We start from the raw sequence: 24,677 nt of genomic DNA, 5'->3' as shown, positions 1-24,677 counted from the left end.
GTGGCCACACATTTAAGTGTCTATACTTTTTAATATTATTTTCATGACATAGCAAATGTATGTCTATAGAAGCCTTACAAAGACCATTTTAAATGACATATATATGAAGTCTTATCAAAGTCTACTTATGTCAGGAAACTTGAAAATATATAAAAATGTGAAAAAATTGTAACAACAGTCTGGACACATATAAGACGTGTTCACGGTTTGTCTATTTCCTTCCAAAGATATATGAAAAGCATCCCACACTGTCTTCTAAAATAACTCTCCAGTGAGGATCGTCTTTACTAGTTTTTGTTGGTTCTGAGTAATTATTTTCCCAAGGATGATCTGCTAGAAAAGTGGAGTGGCCAGATACAGCAATTCCTGACAGAGCTGCCCTCCAAATGTGGCTGGGAGGGTGGCCAGGGGGTTGGAACCCAACATCCATGCCGTGTCAGGCTTCCTCTGCGCCTGTAAAATAACAACGTGCTGTCGCTGTGAAGATCCAATGAGGTAGCTCTGTCTTGTGTTTACATGATTGCTACCGTTCTTCCGGGCCGGAAGGCAGGCACTGTCTCACGTCCCCAGACCAATAGCAGAGTCAGGCGCGATCAATAAATCTCTCTTCAGTAAACTTTGGCTTCCAGACGCCCAGTCACCTCCTGTCCTTCAGGTCAGTGGTTCAAGGGACCGCTTTCCTAAGAAAACGGCTCATCTATACACTGAACTCTGCCTACAAGCCGTTAGGCTCCGCGCCCCGAGTCCCGAGACAGGGACTTCCCGGAGCACCAGCCCAGCCTCCCGTCGGGCGGGGACGGCCTGTGGGAACGAGGTGTCCGCGGAGGCGGTGCAGCTCGCCGCTGCGCCTCCTCCAACGCCTGCCACCTCTCGCCCGGAGAGCTGCGGCCAGGCCCCGTGGGTCCAAGGACCCCCCGCCCCGGGATCGCGCCGCTGGTTGTTTACGCCCCGGCGCAGCCTAGTTCGACCCTGGGGCCCGCCCTCGCCCGCTGCCTATTGGCGGAGGAGGCGTTCAGGCTGGCGACGATTGGCCCGGGAGAGGCGGAGGGGTAGGCTGCGCGGGAGGCCGAGAGGGGCAGCCGGTGATGGCGGCGGCGGCAGCGGCAGGTCGGCTGGGCTGGTTGCTCGCCGCGTTCTGCCTGGGCAGCGCCGGCAGGAAGACGGCGCCGGGCCCGCGAGTGCTGGGCATCTGTGTGGAGGAGGACGGAGCCGCGGGCGCTGGGTGGGCGCGAGGAGAGGAGGTTAGGGCCGTGTCAGAGGCCACCTTCCGCCTGCGCCTCTTTGGCTCGGGCTTCGCCAACAGCTCCTGGTCCTGGGTGGCCCCTGAGGGGGCGGGTTGCCCGGAGGGCGGGCCGGCCACCGCGCCTCAGGAAGTGGCGGACCCCACGGGCGAGTGGCGCGCATTGCTACGCCTGCGCGCCCAGGCCGAACGCCCGCACTCGGGAGTCCCGGCGGTGCGCGGGGAGCGAGGCGGCTCCGCGGCCGAGGAGGCGGTGGCTTCCGCAGGCGAGTGGCGCGCGGTGCTGCGCCTGCGCGCCGATGCCGAGCGCCCGCACTCTGCGCTGCTGGCAGTGCGTGTGGAACCCGGCGGCGCTGTGGCAGAGGAGTCGGCTCCGCCCTGGGCGCTGGGCTTGGGGGCGGCGGGGCTGCTGGCGCTGGCGGCGCTGGCACGGGGCCTGCAGCTGAGCGCGCTGGCGCTGGCGCCGGCCGAGGTGCAGGTACTGCGCGAGAGCGGCTCGGAGGCGGAGCGGGCGGCGGCGCGGCGCCTGGAGCCCTCGCGGCGCTGGGCCGGCTGCGCGCTCGGCGCACTGCTGCTGCTGGCCAGCCTGGCGCAGGCGGCTCTGGCTGTGCTGCTCTACCGCGCGACCGGGCAGCGCGCGGTGCCCGCTGTGCTGGGTAGCGCGGGGCTTGTGTTCCTGGTGGGTGAGGTGGTGCCGGCCGCCGTGAGCGGGCGCTGGGCGTTGACGCTGGCTCCGCGCGCGCTGGTGCTCAGCCGCTTGGCCGTGCTGCTTACCCTGCCCGTGGCGCTGCCGGTGGGGCAGCTGCTAGAGCTGGCGGCACGGCCCGGGCGGCTGCGCGAGCGCGTGCTGGAGCTGGCGCGCGGCGGCGGCGACCCCTACAGCGATCTCAGCAAGGGCGTGCTGCGCTGCCGGACGGTGGAGGATGTGCTCACGCCACTCGACGACTGCTTCATGCTGGACGCCAGCGCCGTGCTGGACTTCGGCGTCCTGGCCAGCATCATGCAGAGCGGCCACACGCGCATCCCCGTGTACGAGGAGGAGCGCTCCAACATCGTGGACATGCTCTACCTCAAGGACTTGGCCTTCGTGGACCCCGAGGACTGCACGCCGCTCAGCACCATAACCCGCTTCTACAACCACCCACTCCACTTTGTCTTCAACGACACCAAGCTGGACGCCGTCCTGGAAGAGTTCAAGCGAGGTAACATCCAGGGAATCGCGGGAGGGGTGGGGGCACTCCAGTGCGGGGCCTGCCCCTAGAAAACTGGTGGGGAGCTCTGGAAGCCTGGAAGAAAGGGTCCCATTTCTGTGCACTGCAGTGAGATCACCTCGGTGACCTTTTAGAGATGATGGCCTTGCAGCTCTTGAGTGAACTTAGAAAACATTTAAAGGCTCTCGTTCAGAGGGTGGCAGAGTGCTGTAGACAGCCCTTTTCCTGGAGGGCCCTCAGTTTGCAGAGGTGTGGCCACTGGTGCCAACTCCCCAGTTCTTCCCCTCTCCCAGGTCATTTTTGTGGACGTTGGCCTTATAGCAGGTTCAGATTCCTGGATAGAAACTGAAGGAACAGAGGAAAGAGTATATAGTCTTGAGATACTTGAACGCTGTTAGCAGCACACGTACAATACCAAATTACCTGGGCCTGTGATGTTCCCGGGGATCGCTGTTAAGGTCAGGAAGGGCTGCTACCTTCCTGAATCCAGAAAAGGGATGATTCCTAACTTTTCTGCAGATGTGGAAACTTGCACTCTGATTTCACCAACAGCCACTGCATGGAGGCTGATTTAGTTTTTCCTTCCTCTGTCTTTCCTTTTTTAAGTTCCCCTTTTCTAATGTTGAGTAAGTTCTCTCCTAAGTCAACATTTTCATCCTCTTCTTTCACCTTGGGTTATCTGAGCCAACTGTAAGGTTGCAGGTAAAAACTTGAGGCCCTCGAAGTGTGAAGGTGTGGCTTCCTCTGCAGTACTCTGTGGGCAGCTTGGGGGCACTCCTTGGCTGCTAGCCAGGCTTTTCTGAACTCCTGCAGGATGGGCATGAATGGTGACATGCCCAGATTCTGGATGGGCATGACCCCAAAGGCTGCACAACGTGAGGTGGAGAGGTGAGCAGAGCTCCTAATCCTGCTGGCAACTGTGAAGCCTCCTGGCCACAGGCCTGCATGGGTGTTGAATAGTCAGTCACTGTTACTACCGTACCCCCAGACTGGGTGGGAGACTTTGACGGGCCGCTCTGACTGCGAGACAATCTCTTGGGTGCACCTGGCTGTTTCCCCAGAAAGTGGCCATGCGGCCCCTCTCTGGGGAGGGGAGCCCTGGGTGAGGGCCAAGCAGAACCTTCGGGTAGTAAGTGCTCTGTCTGGGCTGCTGAGACTTCCACAGCAGTGCTGGTTCCCTGGCGGTTCTTAGGGCCTGGTGGCTGGCAGTGTTGGCTCCAAAATCAGCAGGAGAGGGTTTTGTCCTGCCCCTGTGACCTCCTAGCTTGAGACCCTCAGAATGCTAGACTTGATCACCAGGATGGTGACTGAGCAGAGCTGTTACCACCTGAGGGTTCCCAGAGATGGCTGGCTGGCGTGGAGACCAGAGTAGGGAGACCCCAGTTAGGGGGGCAGCTAAGGTGATGGTAGGCTGAATAAGGGTGCCCAGTGGGCTTGGAGAGGAGATCCAAGAGGGCATTTGGAGGTGGACTTGGGAGGATTTTGTGGTTAGCTGAGGGGCAGTTGAGCTGAGGATGAAGTCTGTGTGTTTGCTTTGGTAGTGGTGGTGCCCTTCCCTGAGGCAGAGCACGTGCAGGGGAGAGGTGTGCAGGGGAGAGGTATGCTGGGGCCAGACTTTGAAATTTGCATCTGTGCAATGGCCCAAGAGGCTGACTTGTAGAGGCAGTTGATGTGAAATGCAAGTGAGAGACCAGAACAGGAGGTAAAGGTCTGGTCTACAAAGTGGTCCCTCAGTCTGCAGAAGCGAAGCAGGAAGCCTATACTGCCAGGCAATACAAGTGTGTAGCGGGAGAGGGCAGCAGAGGAGAAGCTGCTGGGGGAGCTAGAGGCTCAGGATTGCCCTGGCTGCCAAGAGAAGAGACCACTTATGAAGGACAGGTGATCAGGAAAAGAGGTCAGTGTCATGTCATGTGGATCCAGCGACTAGGATACCTTTGCCATTTGCAAGAGAAGATTTGGTGCCGCAGCGTCAGGTGATGGGCAAGTGAATGGGACATGAAGAGGTATGACAGCTAAGGTAGACTGGCTTCCTTCCCATGAGGTATGGCTGCAGAGTGGGAGCAGAGCTGTGGCTGGGAGAGGATGGGCAGGGGAGGGGGCCTTCTGCTCTTTGTTTTTAAGAAGGGTGAATCGAGTCAGTCTAGGTTTAAATGTTGATAGGGAGGAGCTGGTAGATGGGGTAGGCCATGGAATAGGCTGCTCTGTCCTGGAGTGGTGGCTTCAGAGCAACTCTGGAGAACCAAGCAAGTTCATGAGCCCAGTGCTGGACCAGCAGCCACCTCCTAACAGCATGCTGAAAAGCAGCCCACTAGAAGCTGGTGGAGGTCAAGGGGATTTGCAACCTGGAGGTTGGATGGGGAGCTCTTAGTCCCCTCGCCTTCCTCCTCCTGGGTGACTGAAGACCAGTCTGTGTCCATGTCTTTCCTGTGACGTCTCGGAGTTTTCACTGCTTTTCTTTGCAGTGTAATCCTTTGGTGGGTATCTTATTGGTCCTCTTTAAAGTCTTTTTTAGCTTAATTCCCTTCTTCATTCTGCTTATGAACAAAGGGCATATTGCAGCCCATATGATGCCTTAGGCTTTAGAACTCTATTCCCTTCCTGCTTCTCTGCCAAGTGTATGATGCCCTCCATGTTTCCTGAAGCTGGAGTCCTTCCCTCTTGGCAGCTGCCATTCTGGGGCCCATGTCTTTCTTTCTTTCAGAGAACTGTCTGTTCTGGGACTTCAGAGTGTGGGCAAGGCATTTCCCCAGTGAGGCGCCCTCAGCTAGTACGCAGCCTGAGGTGACATGATTATTTTGTGTGAACATTACCAGGAAGAGTGAGTGCTTCAGAGCTATAGTAAAGAGCGTGTGCTTCCTCGAAAGCCCTTAACTTCTGTCCTCGTTGTCAACCCTGGTGAGACTATTCAAGGACATTTATCCAGAGGAGGGCCTAGGTTGGGTGAGCTTTGTTCAGAGTCTCAGCTTTAAACAAACTAAGCTCTGGTTCCTTGTCTGTCAGAAGGCACAGCATTGCCACAACTTTGAAAGCCTGTGAGAATGTTAGCATGTACTTTTCTCAGACATATTCAGACAGTTGCTTTAAAAAAAAACAAAAGGTAAGGCAGAGGAATTTAAACTCCCAACTGCATTTTTAAGAATATCCTAGAAATCAGGCATTATGGAAGAGTTCTCTAGTGTCCATATAATTTTTGAGTACCCTTGCGCCTCCTTACAAATGAAAACTTGGTAGCTTTTTCAGAGCTTTCTGGTTGCTGTTGACAGGTGTGCCCCCTGCCCCCTGCCTGTGGCCCTGTAGAGTTGCTCAGGGAGGGTCTCTGGTTAGCCAGCTAGGAGCCTCTGTATTTTCATGGAGTTTCATCCTATAAGATGAGAGAGAAACTTCAGTCCAGCCAGCTGCCCTTTCTCTCTGTACCCCAACTACTCTGTCATGGTTGTCATTTGGACTCCTCAAATGTTGTTTTGAGATGAAATCTCATGGCCACTGTTTTAGGACATCTTCCAAGGGCTCTTTTCTTCTGTTGATTATTGAGTCATCCCATGTGGCAGGTCACTGAGGAACTTGAGCCTGTTTTGTAGACGTTAGACTTGTGTGCTGAACCTTGGCCTTCCTGATCTGGCATGATGTTTGCAACATGGGGCAGGGCTACCATGGCCCCCTTAGGAATGGTGAGCCATTCCCAACACAAATACCAAGTGGCAGAGCTTCTAGAAAGGTGGCATTCCTCAGTCCACACCTGTCTCAGCAGTAGTGAGCAGATAGCTGTCCAGGAACTCCTGGCCTTTTCCTCCTGGGAGGTAGGAAGACAACCTAGTGTGGTCACTTCCAAACTCACCTGCAGTTGGAAGACATCAGAGCGCTCTGCTATCACTTGCACCCTCACCTGTGCTGACAGGATATCAGAGCGCCCTGATTGCGCTGCTGTCTTTTCTTTGGAAGGGCCTGTGCTGCAGAGCACCCCTTGGTGATGTGTGACTTGCCCGTGGGGAGGGTCTCCTAAGGGCCAGTCTGTTCTCTTCAGTGAAAGTCGACTGAGCGAAAGAAAGTCACTTGGTTAGAGAGTGGACTCAGGAGCCACCTGCCTGGGTTCGAATCCTGGTTTTGCACTTGGGTGGGTTACCAAGCCTGTCTTGGCCTCCGTGTCCTCTGTAAACTGCACAGTGGGTGTAACAGTATTAAATTCCTCAGAGCTGTTGGAGGACTCAGCTGAACACTGCATCTCTTCAGTTCTCAGAGGCACATTTCTGCATTTTAACATCGCTGTCATCAGAATGTGTCCTATAATTGATGGCATCTTAGATTGGATGGCATACAGTAAATGTTATGTCTTTATTCTTTTTCAGCCTTCTCTCCTTTCTTATTATCTGGTTAGTGGCCTAATAATAGTAAGAGCTTTTGATTGATTCTTGACATTTTCCTTCCACCCATCTGTCGAGCGGAGGTCTTCCTCTACCTGACTACTCCGGAGATACAGATGCTGAAAGAATGAGGCAGAGCATGTCCTGTAGACTCCAGAGATGTGTTTCTAAACTCAGTCAACTACATTGTAATTAAACCCAGGATATGTAAAGTGTGGTGCATATAAAGAAGTGACCTTGACGTTTTGCTTTACCAGAAGATTCTTAAAGCAAGTACACCTTTACATGCAGGCTGGTCGGCTTTTGCCCTAAGTCTTTTTCTACTAGTGACAGGCAGGCATGGTTCAGATGAGTTTGCTCTTGGTTCTGTATCCTGGGCCAGGACTACCCAGGCCATCAGCCACTACCCACACGTGGCTGTTGAGCTCTAGAAAGGTGACCTTAGTCTGAGTTAGGATGTGCTGTAAGGGCCAAGCACACACCAGGCTTCAAAGACTTAGTACCAAAAAAGAAAAACATCTATTAATATTTGCATATTGATCGCATGTTGAAATGGTATTTTGGCTATCTTGAGTTACTTACAATATATTATCAATTTCACCTGTATTTATTTAATGTGGCTACTCAAAAATTTTGAATGACATCCGTGGCCTGCATTCTGTTCTTTTGGACAGGTGTAGAACTGTGTACATGACAGGCAGTGACCTAAAGCAGAGTAAACTCCTGAAGTTGCCCCAGTGCTCCCCACGCTCAGAGGCTTGGGCTTTTTTCAAGCTTGCATTTCCTTATTAAACAAGCAGACAAAACAAACAGGAAGCCAACCTGAGAGAGACCCAGGAGAGGAAGGTGAAAAGTTCCAGGCCCCGCGCTTACTTCCACACAGTCTGGGCCCTGATTGGCCGAATCCATCCCTTGGGGGACTTCCATAGACCAGCTTCTGGAAATAAAGGGCAGTTTTCAGAATTGGGAGAGCTTTTCTAGGGGAGTCCGACTGGGTGGCCCCTGTGGGCTCCCCCATTTACATTGTCCCCAGGGAGCCGGTGTCTGCAGTCCTGTTGTGTCTGCTCTAGCCCGGATGCATTCTTGTCTACACCACGCTCAGGGCATGGAGTTGCATAGACCCGGGGCTTACTCCAGCTGTGTGCTGCTCAGGGGGTCTCGTGGAGGTGGACGTGGTGTCTGAGATTTAAATTCCTTGTATGTATGGTAGGCTAATCCTCATGAGCATGTAGAGAGCCTTCAGTAGGCCCCTCAGAGGAGTCTCGCCCAGTGCCTGGCACATTGTAGGGATACAAGCATCAGCTTCTGTCCTTTAGGTGGGCAGATTGGGAGCCCCCCGGCAAGCTGTGATGTGAGCATCCCCTCCCCCAGGGAAGTCCCACCTGGCCATCGTGCAAAAGGTGAACAACGAGGGTGAAGGTGACCCCTTCTATGAGGTGCTGGGCCTGGTCACCCTGGAGGACGTCATTGAGGAGATCATCAAGTCTGAGATCCTTGATGAGTCTGAAGACTATCGTGAGTCTTGGCTCCTGGGAGTTTCCCCTCTCCACCAGTCTTTGAATGAAGCTTACTGAGATACATATTTGAATCAGAGGGTAGCAGGTCTCATGTGGCTGGAAATGAGGCTGGATCTCCCGTCAGAGCTGTACCTAGCCAGGCCCTCTTCTCCTGGCCCTGTCGGCTGGAATGTGGAGCCACTGTGGCTCAGCCCGTCCCAACCGTGGCTCTGCAGTCCTGGCACTTGGGGCTCCACTAGCAGCTGTACTGTTTCCCTATCACTGGGGGAGGGCTCTGCCCATAGCGGGCCTTGCCCAGTCGCCCTGTCTAACTCTAGCCCGCCCCTGGGTTCGCTCCTGTGGCGGGAGCCTGCTGCCCCCTAAGCAGGCCCTCTCGCCATCCTAGGAGACACGGCCGTGAGGAAGAAGCCTGCTCCTCTGAGCACCCCTCTCAGGCGGAAAGAGGAATTCTCCTTATTCAAGGTGTCTGACGATGAATATAAAGTGAAAATCTCTCCCCAACTGCTCTTGGCCACCCAGCGCTTCCTTTCCCGAGGTGAGGGGGTGCCGGGGGGCCTTGTCCCTGCTCTCTTGCTCACCATCCAGTGGTCAGGGGACCCTCAGGGCAGACCTGACTCCCCCCATCTTAGTGAGGAGAGCATTCTGCAGGATTTCTCTGCTTCTCTCTGTGGCCCTGTCGGCGTCCCAGGTCCCCTGAGGGGTGGCTCCTCTCTGCTAGAGGGCTGAGAGCCGGGCCCAGGGGACCTCAGCCAGGTGGGTATGTGCCTGCCCAGTTCTCTTGTGTTGGGGAGGACACTTGGCCCATGGGCCAACCGGGGAGAGTCCTGGGGGGCAGCCCGCAAAGGGTGTGGTCATACAGGCACCCTGGGCTCTGTGGACACTGTCCCTTTTTCCCACCATGGGGCAGAGGTGGATGTATTCAGCCCAGTACGAGTCTCCGAGAAGGTCCTGCTGCACCTGCTGAAGCATCCCAGCGTCAACCAGGAAGTGAGGTTTGACGAGAGCAACCGCCTGGCCACACACCATTACCTGTACCAGCGCAGCCAGCCAGTGGACTATTTCATTCTCATCCTTCAGGTAACTGGGAGCCCAGACCAGAGAACCTCCCACTGCCTCAGGAAGTAGGGAAGGGGCTGAGAAGAGGGTGGATGCACCCCCCCTGAATAATTGAGGTTTCTCCTTTTCTCCTTGTGCTCTGTCTGGCAGGAAAGATAATGTGTCCACATCTGTTTCTCTCCCTACCCCTCCTTCCTCCCCATGTCTCTATACCTCCCAGGGCAGGGTTGAGGTGGAGATCGGGAAAGAAGGCCTGAAGTTTGAGAACGGGGCCTTCACCTATTATGGAGTGTCTGCCCTGACTGCACCATCCTCGGGTAAGCTGCAGTGCCTCCTGGAGCCAGAGGCTGGGCCGGCTTCTGGGCAGAGCTCACCTACCCTCTGGTGGCTTTGGGGGCTCTCCAGTGGCCAGGATTCTGGCCTTCCTTCCTCCAAGCTCATGCCTCCAACAAGGTGGCCTGCTCTGGGACCTGTTAGTTTTTCTCCTGTCTGGTCCATGTGGAGGGAGGGCCAGCATTTCTTCAGGGCTGACCATTGCTGCTTACTCCCATCCCTGCAAAACCTTCCCCAGGAGGAAGTGTGTTTGCTACCCTTTCCAGAGTTCCTAGGCACAGTCCCTCTTGGGTGATTTGTGGGGTGGTCCTCAGAGGCTGGGCAGTGGTGCCCACCAGGGTGGGAGGTGCCCCTCACTGATGGCTCCTTTCCCTAGTTCACCAGTCCCCAGTGTCTTCGCTCCAGTCCACCCGCCATGACCTACAGCCTGAGCTGGCTGATGGCACTCGCCTGTCTGCGTATTGTCCTGACTACACCGTGAGGGCACTCTCTGACCTGCAGATGATTAAGGTGACTGTCCAGACTGCTCATTGGTGCTGGCTTTTAACCATCTTGTGTTCCCAAGAGGCTAGATCAGTTGGTTACAAATTTGTATGGATTAAGAGAAACTCTGATTAAGTCTGAGACCTCCCAGAGTAGCTGGATGGCCCTGGCCCCCCCGGAGACCCCTCCAGCTGTGGGTGGTCTGGTCCCATCTTTAGACCTGTGCATCCTGTTTCCTTTTGAGATCTTAAAAACACAGTGCTCAGTTGCTCTTCTCTGCCCTTTGCTAACTAAAGCTCTTCCTTTTCCCCGTCCTGCTGAGTGTGACTCCCCTACCTAGTTCAGGTGCTTGTGGGCATGGGGGAGTGGTGTGACCTCTTGGCCCTCACCTCCATCTGGCCTCACAAGTTGCACCTGCCAGGTAATGCTTTCTGTGCTCCAGGTCACGAGGCTGCAGTACCTCAATGCACTCCTGGCTACCCGAGCCCAGAGCCTGCCCCAGTCCCCTGAGAACGCGGGCCTCCAGGTCATCCCAGGCAGCCAGACCAGACTGCTTGGAGACAAGACATCTGCAGCAGCAGGTGAGCCACATGCACACAACCCCAGTGCCAACCCAGGGCAGGCCCTCTGCCAGCCCCTGCTGCCTGCACACACAGACTCGTGCTCTCTGTCCTCACTCTGCCATGTTTTCTCCCCCACCCCCAATCTCATCCCCATCCTTTTCTCTTTCCCTTCTTGCTGTTTTTATAGCTCAGATGACGCTAAGCTGTAGACTAGCTGGCATTTAGATTTTAAGTCAACATTTTCTCTTAGGAGCCTCGTTGGATGGGCTGACTTAATTAGAGAATATGGTTAACAAATTGAACAATAGAGGTTTGAACTGAGTGGGTCCACTTATATGTAGATTGTTTTCAATACCTATATTGGAAAATTTTTTAGAGATTTGTAACAATTTGAAAAAACATTTTTTTCCCTCTAGCTTGCTTTAAGAATATAGTATATAGCACATATGACATACAAAATAAGTGGTAACCAATTGTGTATGTTACCGGTAAGGCTTCTGGTCAATGGTAGGCTAATAGTATGTTTTGGGGTAGTCAGAAGTTACATATGGTTTTTCAGCTCCCCAGGGGTCAGAGCCCCTAACCCCTCGGTGTTCAAGGGTCAGCTGTAGCTGCTAAATGGGAATAAGATCAAGTTCAGACACTATTGGCCAATTAGGGTTAGGGTTAGGTCACCTGGAAAATGGAGATTTGGGTCATAAGTGGGCCTGGCTCAGAAGGTGGAGAGTTGGCAGACACTTCCAGAAACTTAGAAGTGCACCCCTCAGGCCTTCGGTCAGGTCAAGCCAATATTGAAAACATGCCCCTCCCATCTGGGGTTCCATCGGGAGAAGTAAGATGGTGTTGTAAGAAATGGACTTTGGAATGTGCATGGGAGCCAGGGGTTGTGGGCTTTGGGTAGAAGTGGTAAACAGCCAGGAGACTTTCTTGTCCTTGTTGTTCAAGAAGCTACATTTACTCTCCTCAAGCTTCTAGGCTGGAATCCAAGATACACTCCCGGGCTTGGTGTTCCTAGAGGAGCAGGCAGGGCTTCCAGGGGCTATGGGAGGAACTGTGGGCCTTTGCCCTGTGGCCTGGCCCACTCTTCTCCTCCTCCCCTGCTGTGGGGATGCCAGGCTCTTACCAAACAGTCTGCCAGGCACCTCACTAACCCACCTAAGAAAACTTCCCCACGGATTTGAGAGGTGGTAGCTCTTTTGACCATCTTCCAGATGAAAAATCAGAGACCCTGTGCATGGCATTGGTCTCTGGTGCCTTGCAGGGGATCACTCTGGTCACTTAGACCCACACTTGAGAACACAAACATGCTTTTATAAAAGCTGCTTTCTGAGAGGTGATGTGCAGGTGCAAGGGACAGAGAGCCCCAGCCTGCGCCACGGCAGAGTGGGGTGGGGGCCAGGGCAGCCCTTCCTGGATGGAGGTACACTCTCAGGGCTGTGCGTGCCTAGGTTTGCCCTGCCATGTTCTTTATTCAGTGAGATGTCCTTTATATGGAGCTTTGCACCATCACATTAGACCCACATCTCAAAAGCCAAAATGTTTTTGTTATTTCAAAATGTGAGCCTTTTGGCTTTGGTTTTCTCACGTGTCAGCCTCTTCTGGCTCTGTTTGCTGCTCAGACTGCACGTTGTATTCAGGGACTTTAATCTAAGAATGAAGGTTTTCCCTTCTTTTCATCTTTATCATAGACCAAGAGTGTTTCTTTAATCTTCTGGGGTCAGCTGCTCTGGGGCAGTCCTGTGAGGGAATAACTAAATAGTGGCATGTGGGTCACATAATTCAGGTCAGCGCCATCCCTTGGGTGGCTCTGGCACTAGATTCCCTGGCAGAGAAGTGCCTTTATGGAAATGCTGGAAAGACACAATGGTTTCTAACTGCCTACAGCAGGGATTGGCACACCTGCCCAAGGGCGAAGAAATCTGGCCAGCTGGCTGTTCCTGTCAGTGGTGTCTCACTGGAACCTGCTCATTGGTTTATGGATTGTGTATGGCTGCCTTTGAGCTCAACAGTGGACTTGAGTCCTTGTCATGGAGACCATATGATCTGCAAAACCTAAAAATAACAGCCCTTTACAGGAACAGGTTTCTGACTCCTGGCCTGCCGTTTCAAATTTGGACTCGCAGAATTGGATTTCCAAGGGCAAGTCCGTTCTGGACACTGTGCCTTCTGCGTCCTGCTTGTTCTGAGCAGCAGGACGCTGAGTGTGCACCTGTGCCTCCCCCTGCCTGCACAGCCACAGGCCACCTCCATGCTGCAGCCCAAGTGGGCGGCCCTGCTGTTCACTCAGCAGCCTGTCCCCTCTTCTCTCTCTCTGCTCTCTCTAGCCTTCCCAGTAGACCTTTCCCTCTTTGGCACATTTGGAAACTGCAGTTGATAATTGTGGACTAGTGAGCATTTTTTGTTTTAAGAAAACACCCAGGTAAATATCTCCCCTTTCCCTTTCTCTTTGCTTTCCTTTCCCAGCCCCTTAGCTGCTGGGAGGAATCCTCTAAGCCCTCCCCCAGACAGAGAGGTGTGTCTCCCTGGGGGGTGAGTAGCCCCTTCCTGTCCCTTATTGCTACTTTTCATTTTTCTAGAAGATCTTGAACACCACGCTTCCTTCCAGGCGGGTGCTCTATTGTCCAGGGCAGGCGCCCTGGCCCAGCATGAGGCCTTGGCTGCCTGTGAGCAGAGTCCCCAGCCCCCTCTTTCCCTCCCCCAGGAACGGCAGTCCTCACAATGGAGCTGGGCTGGCCAGTTTCCTAACTAACCTCTCCCAGCCCTGCCTTGACACCTGAGGGGTGCTGAGGATCTTCTGCCTTGCCTGCCCCTTCCTGTCAAAAGATGATTTTAACATTGGTTTTGTAGGAGTTGCCCCCTCTCCCAGCTTTGATACTGATTCTCCTTTCCCTCTCTCCTACAGGGCCCAAGCACAGCAGACCCAGCCTCCCCGCAGAGGAGAGCCCTGGGCGGAACCCAGGAGTCTGACTGCTTGCCAGGCAGCCCCAGGTTGGGGAATGGACAAGCACGTGGGGGACTGCAGAGAGCCGAGGAGTAGCTTCCTGCCAGCCTGTCCCCATCCCCCCCAGGCCACGTTTTAGATGGCCCTTAGAGATGGGTACTGGGCTGTCTCCTTACGCTGGACGTCAGTGCAGGAGCCTTCCGCAGGCCCTGTCCTCCTTTAGGAAAGGGGGTCAATGGGACACAGCCCTCTGGCCCTGCTCCTGGAGGCAATGAAAGGAACATGTCACCTCTGGTCCCCAGGGCCCAGCCTTCTCCCTGTGACAGTGTAGTGCATTTATTCCTCTTGGGGCCAAGCCATAATATGAGTGCATGATTACTGCCTTTATGTGACTGTGACCTGTACTCACTTTGCTTCTCATTTGGCAACCTGCTGCTGCTGGTAGCACTCTTTGAGCAAACCAAGAGTACCAGTTTCCACTGGGGGTTCAGATCCATGGCCATGGCCACAGTGAACTGTTTGGCTTCCCTCACAATGCCTTGTTTCAAAGCACGTGCCCCAGCCTGTCCTGAGTGCCAAACCTAGGAGCATGGTTTCCCATGAGCCTGCCCCACGGCCCTGCTCCCTCCTGTGGAGGCTGCTTATCTGGCCCTGCCAGAGCCCTGAGTGAACCAGCTGGCCCCAGTGGGCTGGGCAGGCCTGCAATTGCTGCTTCTCTGCTCGTCCAGCTTAGTAGCTGCTAACAGTATTGTCACTTTCTGTGTTTTAAAAAGAGGTCAACATGGGAGGAAGGGATCTTTCTGCTACACCTAATCCCTTTTCATTGTGGGATCCTGGGAGGCTCACCACCTACAAGATCTGTTTTGTGCCTTCCTCCTAGGCCTCCGTGGGGGTGCTGTGGGCATGATGTGCCTGGACAGCAGCAAGGGAGGAGAGGCTGGGTTATGGACCAGGTAGACCCCCATGGCCATTCTTTAAAAAATTAACGTGAAATCAGAGATTTTTTTACATCTCTGAAATATTTCAAGTTCTTTGCTTTTTCCCTGTTCCCCGCTGTGGGGTTTTAGAGAAGCGGGAACAAGAAGACATTTGTCTTTCTCTTCGTTTACCTATAGCTACCTTCCATAGTCCTTCATCTGTGTGGAAATTAGGGCATCACAGAGACGTGCGATCGGGTAGAGTAGGGAGGCAGGAGGGTTTCAGGAACCTGTCTCAAAGGGATTTAGGTCCCTATCTGGGACCACTGGGAATGAAGGCAAAGAGTAGGGGCACGCTCTCTTAGAAACTGTTCTCAAGGAATTCTCCCCAAGAGCAAACCCAGGTAGGAGACAGACACTTTAAAAATCATCTCTCCAAAACAGTGGTTCTTAACCTTGGCTGTACATCACAATCACCTGGCACTTAGAAATACTGATACCTGGGGCCCATCCCCAGGGATTCTGATTTAATCAGCCTGGGCATCAAGATTATATTTTTGAAGTAATTTTAGGCTCAGAGCTCCATATACCCTTCACCCAGCTTTCCCTGATGTTAACATCTTAACCTTGGCATATATATCAAAACTAAAAAATTAATATTGGTACAAAACTATTAACTAAATTCTAAACTTTATTTGGATTTTACCAGGTCTTCAATAATATCCTTTTTCTGTTGCAGGATCCAATCCAGGAGACCAAGTTGCATTTAGAGCTATTGCTTTTTTTTCCCCTCACTTTTATTTTGAAATTACCGATTCATAGGAAGTTGAAAAGGTAGAGGTACCTTTCACCTAGTCTTCCTCAGTGGTTACATCTTACATAGTTATAATGCAGTGTCAAAACCAGGACTCTGATGGTGGGGTGTGTAGTTTTTACATCATCTTATATGGAGACTTGTGTAGCCACCACTGCAGCCTAAGTACTGGGCTGTCCCATGACCACAAGGGTCTCCCTTCAGGCCACACCTGCCCTCTGCGGTCACCAGCCCTAATCCCTGGCAACCACTAATCAGTGCATCATCTCTGATTTTGTCATTTCAAGAACGTTGTGTAAATGGGATCATACAGTATATAACCATTTGGGATTGGCGTTGTTCACTCAGCATAATACTCTGGAGATACATCCAGGTTGTTGGGTGCATTGTAGTTCATTCCTTTTGATTGCTGCCTAGTATTCCATGGTAGATTCATCCCTTTTAAGGACATCTGGGTGGTTTCCAATTTTTGGCTATTCCAAATAAAGCTGCTATGAACATTTATTACAGATTTTTGTGTAAGCATTGCTTTCGAGACAGATGTCCAGTAGTGCAACCGTCAGGTTGTATGGTCACTGCATGTCTTTTTTTAAAAGAAACTACCTTTTTCAGAGTGGCTGTACAATTTTCTTGTCTCCACTACCAATGTATGAGTGATGGAGTTTCTCTGAATCCCCACCAGCATTTGGTATTGTCACTCTGTTTTATTTTGACTATTCAGATAGGTATGTAGTGATGTCTCACTGTGGTTTTCATTTGTATTAATGTAATAGCTGACATCCATCTTCCCATGTGCAGGTACGTTCATGTCTTTTGCCCATTTTCTAATTGGATTAGTTGGGTTCTTTTTTAATGTTGAGTGTTGGGAGTTCTTTATATATTCTAAATTCTAGTCCTTTGTCAGGTTTTTGGTTTGCAATAGTTTTTCCCAGTCTGTAGCTTATTTTTTCATCCTCTTAACAGGATCTTTGGCAGAGCAAAAGTTTCTGATCTTGATGAAGTTTATTTTTTTTTTTGGTATCAGTAATATACAATTACACGAGCAACATTGTGGTTACTAGGCGCCCCCCGTGACCGAGCCCCCCCATAAACCCCATTACAGTCAGTGTCCATCAGTGTAGTAAGATGCTGTAGAGTCACTACTTGTCTTCTCTGTGTTGCCTACCCCTCCCCGTGCCCCCCCAACATAATACATGCTAATCATAATACCCCCTTCTTCCCCCCCTTATCCCTTCCTTCCCACCCATTCTCCCCAGTCCCTTTCCCTTTGGTAACTGTTAGTCCATTCTTGGGTTCTGTGATTCTGCTGCTATTTTGTTCCTTCAGTTTTTTCTTTGCTCTTTTACTCCACATATGAGTGAAATCATTTGGTACTTGTCTTTCTCCACCTGGCTTATTTCACTAAGCATAATACCCTCTAGCTCCATCCGTGTTGTTGCAAATGGTAGGATTTGTTTTCTTCTTATGGCTGAATAATATTCCATTGTGTGTATGTACCACATCTTCTTTATCCATTCATCTACTGATGGACACTTAGGTTGATTCCATTTCTTGGCTATTGTAAATAGTGCTATGATAAACATAGGGGTGCATCTGTCTTTTCCAAACTGGGCTGCTGCATTCTTAGGGTAAATTCCTAGAAGTGGAATTCCTGGGTCAAATGGTATTTCTGTCTTGAGCTTTTTGAGGAACCTCCATACTGCTTTCCACAATGGTTGAACTAATTTACATTCCTACCAGCAGTGTAGGAGGGTTCCCCTTTCTCCACAACCTTGCCAACATTTGTTGTTTGTCTTTTGGATGGTGGCGATCCTTACTGGTGTGAGGTGGTATCTCATTGTGGTTTTAATTTGCATTTCTCTTATGACAAGCGATGTGGAGCATCTTTTCATGTGTCTGTTGGCCATCTGAATTTCTTGATGTTTATTTTTAACTGATTTTTCTCTCTTAGGGGTTATGCTTTTGGTGTCATGTCTAAAATTCTTTGCTTAGTCCTAGGTCCTGAAGATTGCCTCCTATATTTTTTCTAAAATTTTGTAGTTTTATGATTATATTTAAGACTGTGATCCATTTCGAATTAATTTTTGTATAGGGTGTAAGACTTAGGTCAAAGTTCTACAGATGTCCAGTTGTTCTAGCACCATTCGTTAAAAAGGCTGTTTTTCCTCAATTGAATTTCTTCTGTACCTTTGCCAAAAAATCAGTTGGCCATATTTGTGTCTATTTCTAGGCTCTCTATTCTGTTCCATTGATCTGTATGCTTGTCCTTCCATCAATACCCTGCTATCTTGCCATAAGAAGTCTTGAAATTGGGTAGACTGATTCTTCACATTTTATTCTTTCAAAATTGTTTTAGCTATAAATTAAAAAATAATCACATCTACAAAAACTCTTGCTAGGATTTTGCTAGGTACTGCATTAAGTATGGGGAGAATTGACATCTTTTCTATGTTGCATCTTCCAATCCATGAACACAGTATGTCTCCATTTATTTAAATCTTGATTTCTTTCATCAGGGTTTTGTAGTTATCAGCACACAAGTCTTTCCAAGTTCTGTTCGATTTAACACCTAAGTAGTTTTTGAAAGCAATTGCAAATGGTACTGTTCTTTAATTTTGATGTTCACATAGTCACTACTGATATGTAGAAGTAGGTTTCTGTGTATCTTAACATCCTGAGATCTTACTGTGAACTCCCTTATTCTAGGTGGTGGGTTGTAGATTCCTTAGGACTTCTGCATTGCCAAGGTGGTATCTGCATGACAGTGCTGATACCTGGGCCCCACTGTCCAGGAATTCTGACTTAATCAGCCTTGACATTAGGACTTTGGAAACCATCCCTCATGATTTTATAAGCAGTCAAGGTTGAGAGCCACTGCTCTTTGAACCTGCCCATCAGCAAGCAGAGGTGCCAAGTGTCTGACTGCCTGTCTGTACTTGGGGTCTGTCTTGCTGTTGGGCTGGCATGGTTAACAGGCTTGAACTTCTCTGCTGAGGAAAACAAGGCCCTGGGCCTAATCAACTGGCCCCTCCCAGCCCAGACAGATGACTGGGTTGTGATGGATAATCAATTTTAATGAATGAAAATACTGACATGTATGAAAAGGTGCTTTGTCACTTAGGTGTCCCCATTTTCTAGATGGGGAATCAAGTCTTCTTCATGAACTGAATATCTGTTTCTCCGGTGGCCCTGGCATCTGGGTGAACACTGGGCTCATCCCCACATGGATGTGAAGGGAAGGCATGTGTCGTTCTGATCAGCTTTCTCATAGTAAGAATAGCCTTGTTTGGGGCCAAGAGGGCTACTCAGACTGAAATAACTGCTGCAAAATGGATGTCAACCCAGGTATTTTATGTGTGTGAGGGAGGCTAAGCCCCTCCCTCAGCCATGGTCCTCAACTTAGGGCAGAGTTAAGGTTCACTTTCTGGCAGGCAAGGACCCAGCCCCACTAGTAGTATAGGTCTACACAGTGTGACGTGGAACGTAAAAGACAGTGAAAGGGAGGAGCCTGCAGGAGAGCACCTCTGAGGTCGGGTCCTACGTCCCCTGCCAGTTAGACGTTCCTATAGTTCCTGAGCACCTCATGTCCTGCCTCTGTCGTGGAACAAGCATAGTTGCAGAGTCCAGACAAGAGCTCCAGCTCCAGGACTAGGGTGCTGTTAGTGCCTGAGGCAAAGCAGGCGTTGGCCTACGCCCCTGAGGTTGGGTGGGCCACAGCAATCCCAGCTCCCAGTTGCTTCACTCCTACAGGGTGAGCCACCCACTGGCCAACCAGAGAGCAGCAGGCCAGCCTGAAGGAATAGTGGGCGCAAGGTTTCCCTAAAATACTAGCTCCAGCTCCTCAATCTTAGGGCTTCTGAGACAACCAGGTTGGTCCTGGATTTCTGTTACAGTAGGCCCTCAGACCTGCTGAGCACACCCCCTGCAGACCCAACTCCAGAGTCCCTGAGAGCAGAGCTGTTAGAGCCACTCCAGACGCTACCAGGGTGGCTGCTGTTAGGGATGGAGTCCCTGGAGAAACCTGTGTTCACAGCCCCGGCCACCTGCAGAAGTGCCTGGCCTCTGTATGGCCCGAATGGCAGCTGCTGGCCATGTGCGCATCACCAACAGGAAACTGGCCCTTGTGGATGGTGGGGGCTTCATCAGTCTCCTGGACTCGGTAGACACTCCTAAGAATCAGTAGACATGAGAAGTCCAGCACTCACCTTGGTAGCTAGAGATATAGGACCACTAACTTTGCACCACCCTGGACTCCCTCCCCTGCTGGCCCTGCCTAACCCCACTTCATTCCCTGCTTACCTGTGGTCCTAGCCCAAGCCCTGGTGGGGGACACTCAGCCCTGAGACTTGAAGCCAGGAAGTCCTCTTACCTACCTGCCGAGCTTGGTGCTGCTCCTCAGTGCTGATGGCAGCCCTGGAATTGGGGAGAGGGGAGAACCAGAGGGGCACAGTGGCCAGAGTGGGCATGAGGGTAGGGGTGAAGGGGTGAAAGGTTGCCGAGTGGCCCTGCAGGTTTGTCAGCACCGGGTTCGAGGATGCCTCCTGGATGCCCCGCTGCCAGTCTCATGCCAGCCGCACTGCAGTCATTGAAGCCTGGAGGTGAGGACCCTGGATCAGCCCTCTTTCCTCCTAGGCACCCCCAGCCCCACCACGTCAGCCCCATAGAGCAGCAGTGCCTTTGTGGCTCTGTGGTGGCCATGTGGCACGGCCTCATGGAGAGCTGTGTCCCCTTCCTGTTGGGAAAGGGGCAGTGTCCTCCCAACCTCCCCATGCCCAAGCAGGGTCAGGTCAGCAGGTGCTGTCACTACCTCAGGGGAGCTGTAACACACTGTTGATAGCCTCCACCTTGTCCTGTGCATTGACGCAGGTTCCACACGCAATGAGGAGCTCCAGGTGGTCACGGTGCTCTGTGCATACCACCACGTGCAGGGGCCTGCTCCCAGTCTAAGGGGCTGGGGGCAAGTCAGTCACTCCGGTGTGGCAGGGCCTCATCCCACCCCAAAGGGCTAAGCTTTCTCCTGCAGACCCAGCTCCAGTCCTTGTGCTCTGCTCACCTGCTCCTTTAACAGCCCCCTGCTCCGCACCCACAGGTGCCCCTCACCTTGTCCTGGGCATTGACCTGGGTACCCTGGTTAAGCAGTTGTTTGAGGATGTCCAGGTGTCCTCCACGGCAGGCCCAGAACACAGGCATCTTGTCCAGCTACAAAATAAAAGCACCAAAGCACTCTGCCCTGTTGTAGTGCCGAGCAGGGTGTCTGCTGGGAGGATGGGCCTTCCTCTGCTCTCACCAAGTCCCGGGCATCCTCAGTCGCACCTGTTTCCATCAACTTGCTCACAGGCTGGCTGTGACCCTTCACACAGGCCAGTGCAAGGCTGTTTGGTGGAGCTGAGGGTGAAGATGAGATTAGGTGGAGAGCACGCCCCCCACACCCCCCAGGTCCCACTCTGATCCCATTCCCTGTGCTGGGGTCCGGCACCATGCAAAGGGTCCCTCCCTCCCAGCTCAGGAGGCCACAACGAAAGCTGCATTTCCCAGGCCAGGGAAAGAACATCCTAAAGGCGGCACCCTGTAGCTGCTGCTGCTGTGATCCAACCACCACCCCCTGCCGCGCTGCCTTGTCACGGGCACTGGGGTCTCCTCTGCCTGCCTGGTACTTGTCAGTCAGGGCCTCCTGGTTCTCAGCAGCTGCCTGCAGGAACACCTCCAGGAACACAGGCTGTGGCTGGGCCTGGGGCTGCAGCCAGGTAATTTGAAGGACAAGACCAAATCACTCCCCAGACTGCAGGCCTCTGGGGTGCCACAGCTTCACCAGTCTAGTCAAGTGGCTCCCAAGAGCTGGCTGAGGGCCAGCCCACTGGTGGCTTATGCAAATAATTTTTTTAAAAATACTACCCCCAGGGAGAGTCTATCTGAATAGGCATTGGGTGGGGAGGTGAAATGGGTTGACAAATGTCTTCCTCCCCAGTATGACTTATGGGGAAACAGGGTCACTGTGCTGTAGTTAAGATGAACTGTGCTGGAGTAAGGTGGGCCCTAATCCACTATGATGAGTGTCCTTACTGAAGGGGATATTTAGACAGAGGGAGAAAACACCAGGTGAACTCAGGCAGACTGGCATGATGCATTCACAAGCCAAGGACAACTCCAGATGGCCATCTGCCAGAGGCCGGGCAGAGGCATGAAACAGATCCTGCCTTCCAGCCCTTGGAAGGAACTGGCCTGTCACACTCGTTGCCTCCAGAACTGTGAGATGACACGTTTGTTTTTTCATTCCTGTCTGAGGTGCTTTGCTACCGCTACCCCAGCCAGTAAATACAGGGTGGGGAGGGGGCTCAGAAGTGACTGTCAGGGTGGCAGGTGCTGGCTGTGAGGCTGAGCTCTCCCCGGGGAACTCACCCAGGGTGCGCTCGCCACACTCACTCTCCTTCACCACGGGCTCTGAGGCCCTGCGGGGAACTGTGTGCTTCCAGAATCTTTCTTACCATCTTTGAAGTCTTCAAGTCAGCCAGGTTCTCCAGATTAAGTCTGGAGCTGTTAAATCTCTCAAGCTGGGCAGAAAGTGGGCAGAAGACGGGGCCCTGCCATCGGGTCACTGGTCACGGTTGTGGGGGTGGGCTCTTGGGTCAGTGCAGTCCTCATCTTTTCTGCCCACAGAAGCCCCAGGCCCCCCTGGCCCTCACTGCTCTGAGTCTGCCCTCCTCAGACCAGCCCCCCAGCATCACTCACTTTCTCCTCTCCTCTTCCAGTTTCCGCCTCTCCCAGGCCACAGCCTCTTGGAGTCCCAGCCTGCGGTCACCTGGCCAGCCTCCAGGTTCAGGACTCCATGTGCGCATCCCAACACTTTCCTTCCAGCCCCTTCTCCACTTACCTGTAGGAACAGGATAACTCAGAAAAATTAGGAGTCCTCAGAAATACAGCTGTACAGTCGGGGGCCCTGACAAGAGCTGCCCTACAGAGGTCAGGGTTCCCAACCTGAGAGCTGGCCTGGACCTTCACTCTCCCTGATCCCCGTGGCTGTTGGACTCTCACCAGCTGTAGTGTCACCCAAGGCCCAGGAGGATAACTGCCTGCCACCCCCTGCCCTGTCCACAGGAACACAGGGCCAGGGGCATGGTGCCACATCTCTATGTACACTGTCCAGGTAAGCTCAGGGCAATGACACCTCAGCTTCCCTCAGGGGTGGTTGTCCTTATATTCCTACCAGATCACACCATACTGCCACCTGACCCTGAGCTCAGAGGGACAGAGGAGATGCCTTCTGGGTAAAATTTGGAATGCCTGCATTCAAATCTTGGCTCTTCCTGAAGTGTTTCTTCAACAGTGAAGGGGTAAAACTAGCACTCACTTCCTGAATCTGTGAAGAGGAAATGAGTTGTCAGGGCCTGTGCTTGGGGTGGGACCCACCATTCAATGGACCACTCTTTTCCTCCTCCCCAGTCTCCCATCTGCAGGAGCTCAGAAGCTAGAAGCACTGAGGAATAAACAGGCTGGGGGAGAGAAAAGCTTGGAATGATATGCTGGCAGAGCCCAGGGCTTCTAGCCACATGGAACTACATTCCCTTCTAAAGCGATTGCCGGCACCAACATACTTCTCAGCTCCTGAAACCATCTCCCGGCAGAGGCAGGGCCCACCAATCCTGAGCGGAAGTGGGCCTGCTGGGCAGTGTGACAGCCTGGGCCTCCATGGCCCTCCTCACCAGAAGAGACATCCCAAAGTGCCACTGGTGTCACCCATTATTTCATCACACAGGAAACTCCAGAGTACCTGCCACTGCGACCCCCAAGGCTGCCACACCCTCGGGACCATCTCCAGAGCCACTGCCTTCTGGGCAGTTGAGCTAAACTGACACCTAGTCACCTCATGTCTTCTAAGGTGACCTGCTGCTCCCTCTTTTGCTGTCACAGACCAGGGCAAAGCCCACTAGGCTCATGGGGTTTCGTGTCTTCCACCACCCAGAGGCTTTCCTGTTGTTTCCCTCCCTTGCTCCCTGACCCTGTCCCTTGCCACCTCACATGATAACTGGGCACAGACCGAAGACAGACCTCTGCTCATAATGCCTGGTCCCAAGACCACCGAAAGCACTGCCTGCCCTGCCTGAGCCAGACCCCTCCTCGCTCTGTAGGCACCCGGACAACTGCTGGCCTCCCACTCTCTGCCCCGTGTCCTCACCAACCGCCAGACACTGAGGAAGTCCACGTACCCTGCTCTTCACAGCCCTGCTGAGAGTGGTGAGCTGCCCAGCCCTTTTATAGGAAAGCTGCCTCCTGGGGGCAGGGCCAGGCAGCTCGGTGGCTCTGTTCCGTGGCCAAAACACCAGTGTGGGCTGTGCTGAAGGTAGGAGGGGGTGGTTTGGAGCTGAGCTGGTTGCGTCCTCAGACATCTGCTATCCTGCACCTGTGCCAGCCCCCCTGCACCTACTAGGGAGGGATGTAACAGTAACCACACGTCCTGGGGAGCCCAAGCCCAGACGCAGTGGGAATAACCCCCTAAGTCAACAGCACTTGATCCCAGCAAAAGCCCCTGGCATTGCAGTAGGTGGGGCTGCTGAGACCCCGGGAGGCCCCGTCCGACCACCCCCTCACGTCCCACCCCACAAACAGAGGCCAGGCCAGGGAGGTGACCTCTGCCTTGGGGACCCTGGAGGCAAGTCAGGCTTCAAGTGATTTCCCAGCGCCCGCCAGTACCAAGGCTACCTCCCTGCTCTTGGCGGTTTTCCTGCCCAGGCACCTCTCCCTCACGGATCCACTTTCGTAGCACCACTCTGAAGGCCAGTGTCCTGCCTAGGGTGCCCTCAGCACTGCGTGCAGCCTGCTGCCGGTGTCCACGCCTCCCAGAAGTCCTTGCCTGGTCCTCACCAAGCGCTCTCCCAGCCCGGAGCATGCCTTTCCACAGGGAAGGTGAGGCCGAGGTCCATTCCAGGTCCAAGTACGGAACATTAATCATTAATCCAGTCATAAAACAACCCAGACAAACTTCCTAAAAATTCTCCCTAAAAATACCAAGCATGCCCTTCCCCCCAGCTATGCCTTGAACTCTGCCTTGACCTTTGAAAGGAAAGCTGATAGCTAATAAGACTCCAGAATCTGAGCAACAGGAGCAGAGATGACAGAATGAGAGGGAGGGAGAACCCTGAATCCAGGACAGCCCCAGGCCCCAATGGGCTGCAAGTGGCCCCACCCACAGTTGGCTTCCCAGTTAAGTATTTCCAAGTTTTGAGATTTAGGGAGACCTGAGCTTTTTAAA

The 24,677-nt window shown here is 52.8% G+C and overlaps 2 protein-coding genes across 7 annotated transcripts; one reads left to right on the top strand and one right to left on the bottom strand.

Annotated features, from left to right (window-relative positions):
• The first annotated feature begins 919 nt into the window (after nt 1–919).
• CNNM3 (cyclin and CBS domain divalent metal cation transport mediator 3) lies at nt 920–15,942 on the top strand. 6 transcript variants are annotated; one of them, XR_008995742.1, is made up of 10 exons: nt 920–2,442; nt 8,181–8,324; nt 8,712–8,861; nt 9,234–9,403; nt 9,603–9,699; nt 10,092–10,225; nt 10,641–10,779; nt 13,086–13,180; nt 13,664–13,749; nt 15,359–15,942. XR_008995742.1 is itself a non-coding variant. In XM_057496967.1 (10 exons), exons 1-9 carry the CDS (start codon nt 1,086–1,088, stop codon nt 13,726–13,728), a joined length of 2,343 nt encoding a protein of 780 aa, XP_057352950.1. In that variant the 5' UTR covers nt 920–1,085; the 3' UTR covers nt 13,729–13,749; nt 15,359–15,942. The 6 variants fall into 6 exon arrangements, 5 of the variants coding, with proteins under 5 accessions (XP_057352950.1, XP_036744672.2, XP_036744677.2 ...); XM_057496967.1 differs by lacking the exon at nt 13,086–13,180 and adding an exon at nt 13,338–13,424; XM_036888777.2 differs by lacking the exon at nt 13,086–13,180.
• A 746-nt stretch (nt 15,943–16,688) lies between these two features.
• Nucleotides 16,689–23,467, bottom strand: ANKRD23 (ankyrin repeat domain 23). The gene is given in 10 exon segments (XM_057496966.1): nt 16,689–20,040; nt 20,082–20,165; nt 20,278–20,376; nt 20,534–20,632; nt 20,721–20,794; nt 20,797–20,818; nt 21,048–21,171; nt 21,856–21,927; nt 21,929–21,981; nt 22,156–23,467. Coding segments are annotated over 10 exon segments (1,038 nt in total). The 5' UTR covers nt 22,267–23,467; the 3' UTR covers nt 16,689–19,740.
• Nucleotides 23,468–24,677: the final 1,210 nt, after the last annotated feature.

The sequence above is a fragment of the Manis pentadactyla genome, chromosome 2 (assembly GCF_030020395.1).
Source record: "Manis pentadactyla isolate mManPen7 chromosome 2, mManPen7.hap1, whole genome shotgun sequence".
NCBI classification, from domain to species: domain Eukaryota; kingdom Metazoa; phylum Chordata; class Mammalia; order Pholidota; family Manidae; genus Manis; species Manis pentadactyla.
The sequence above is the reverse complement of the archived record's forward strand: the minus strand, read 5'-3'. Positions and strand labels throughout refer to the sequence as shown.

Coding starts and splice junctions, on each gene's coding strand:
- CNNM3 (XM_057496967.1), top strand. CDS start 1,086: ATGGCGGCGGCGGCAGCGGCAGGTCGGCTGGGCTGGTTGCTCGCCGCG. Junction 10,226..10,640: donor CTGACCTGCAGATGATTAAG/GTGACTGTCCAG, acceptor TCTGTGCTCCAG/GTCACGAGGCTGCAGTACCT. Junction 13,425..13,663: donor GCATGAGGCCTTGGCTGCCT/GTGAGCAGAGTC, acceptor TCTCTCCTACAG/GGCCCAAGCACAGCAGACCC.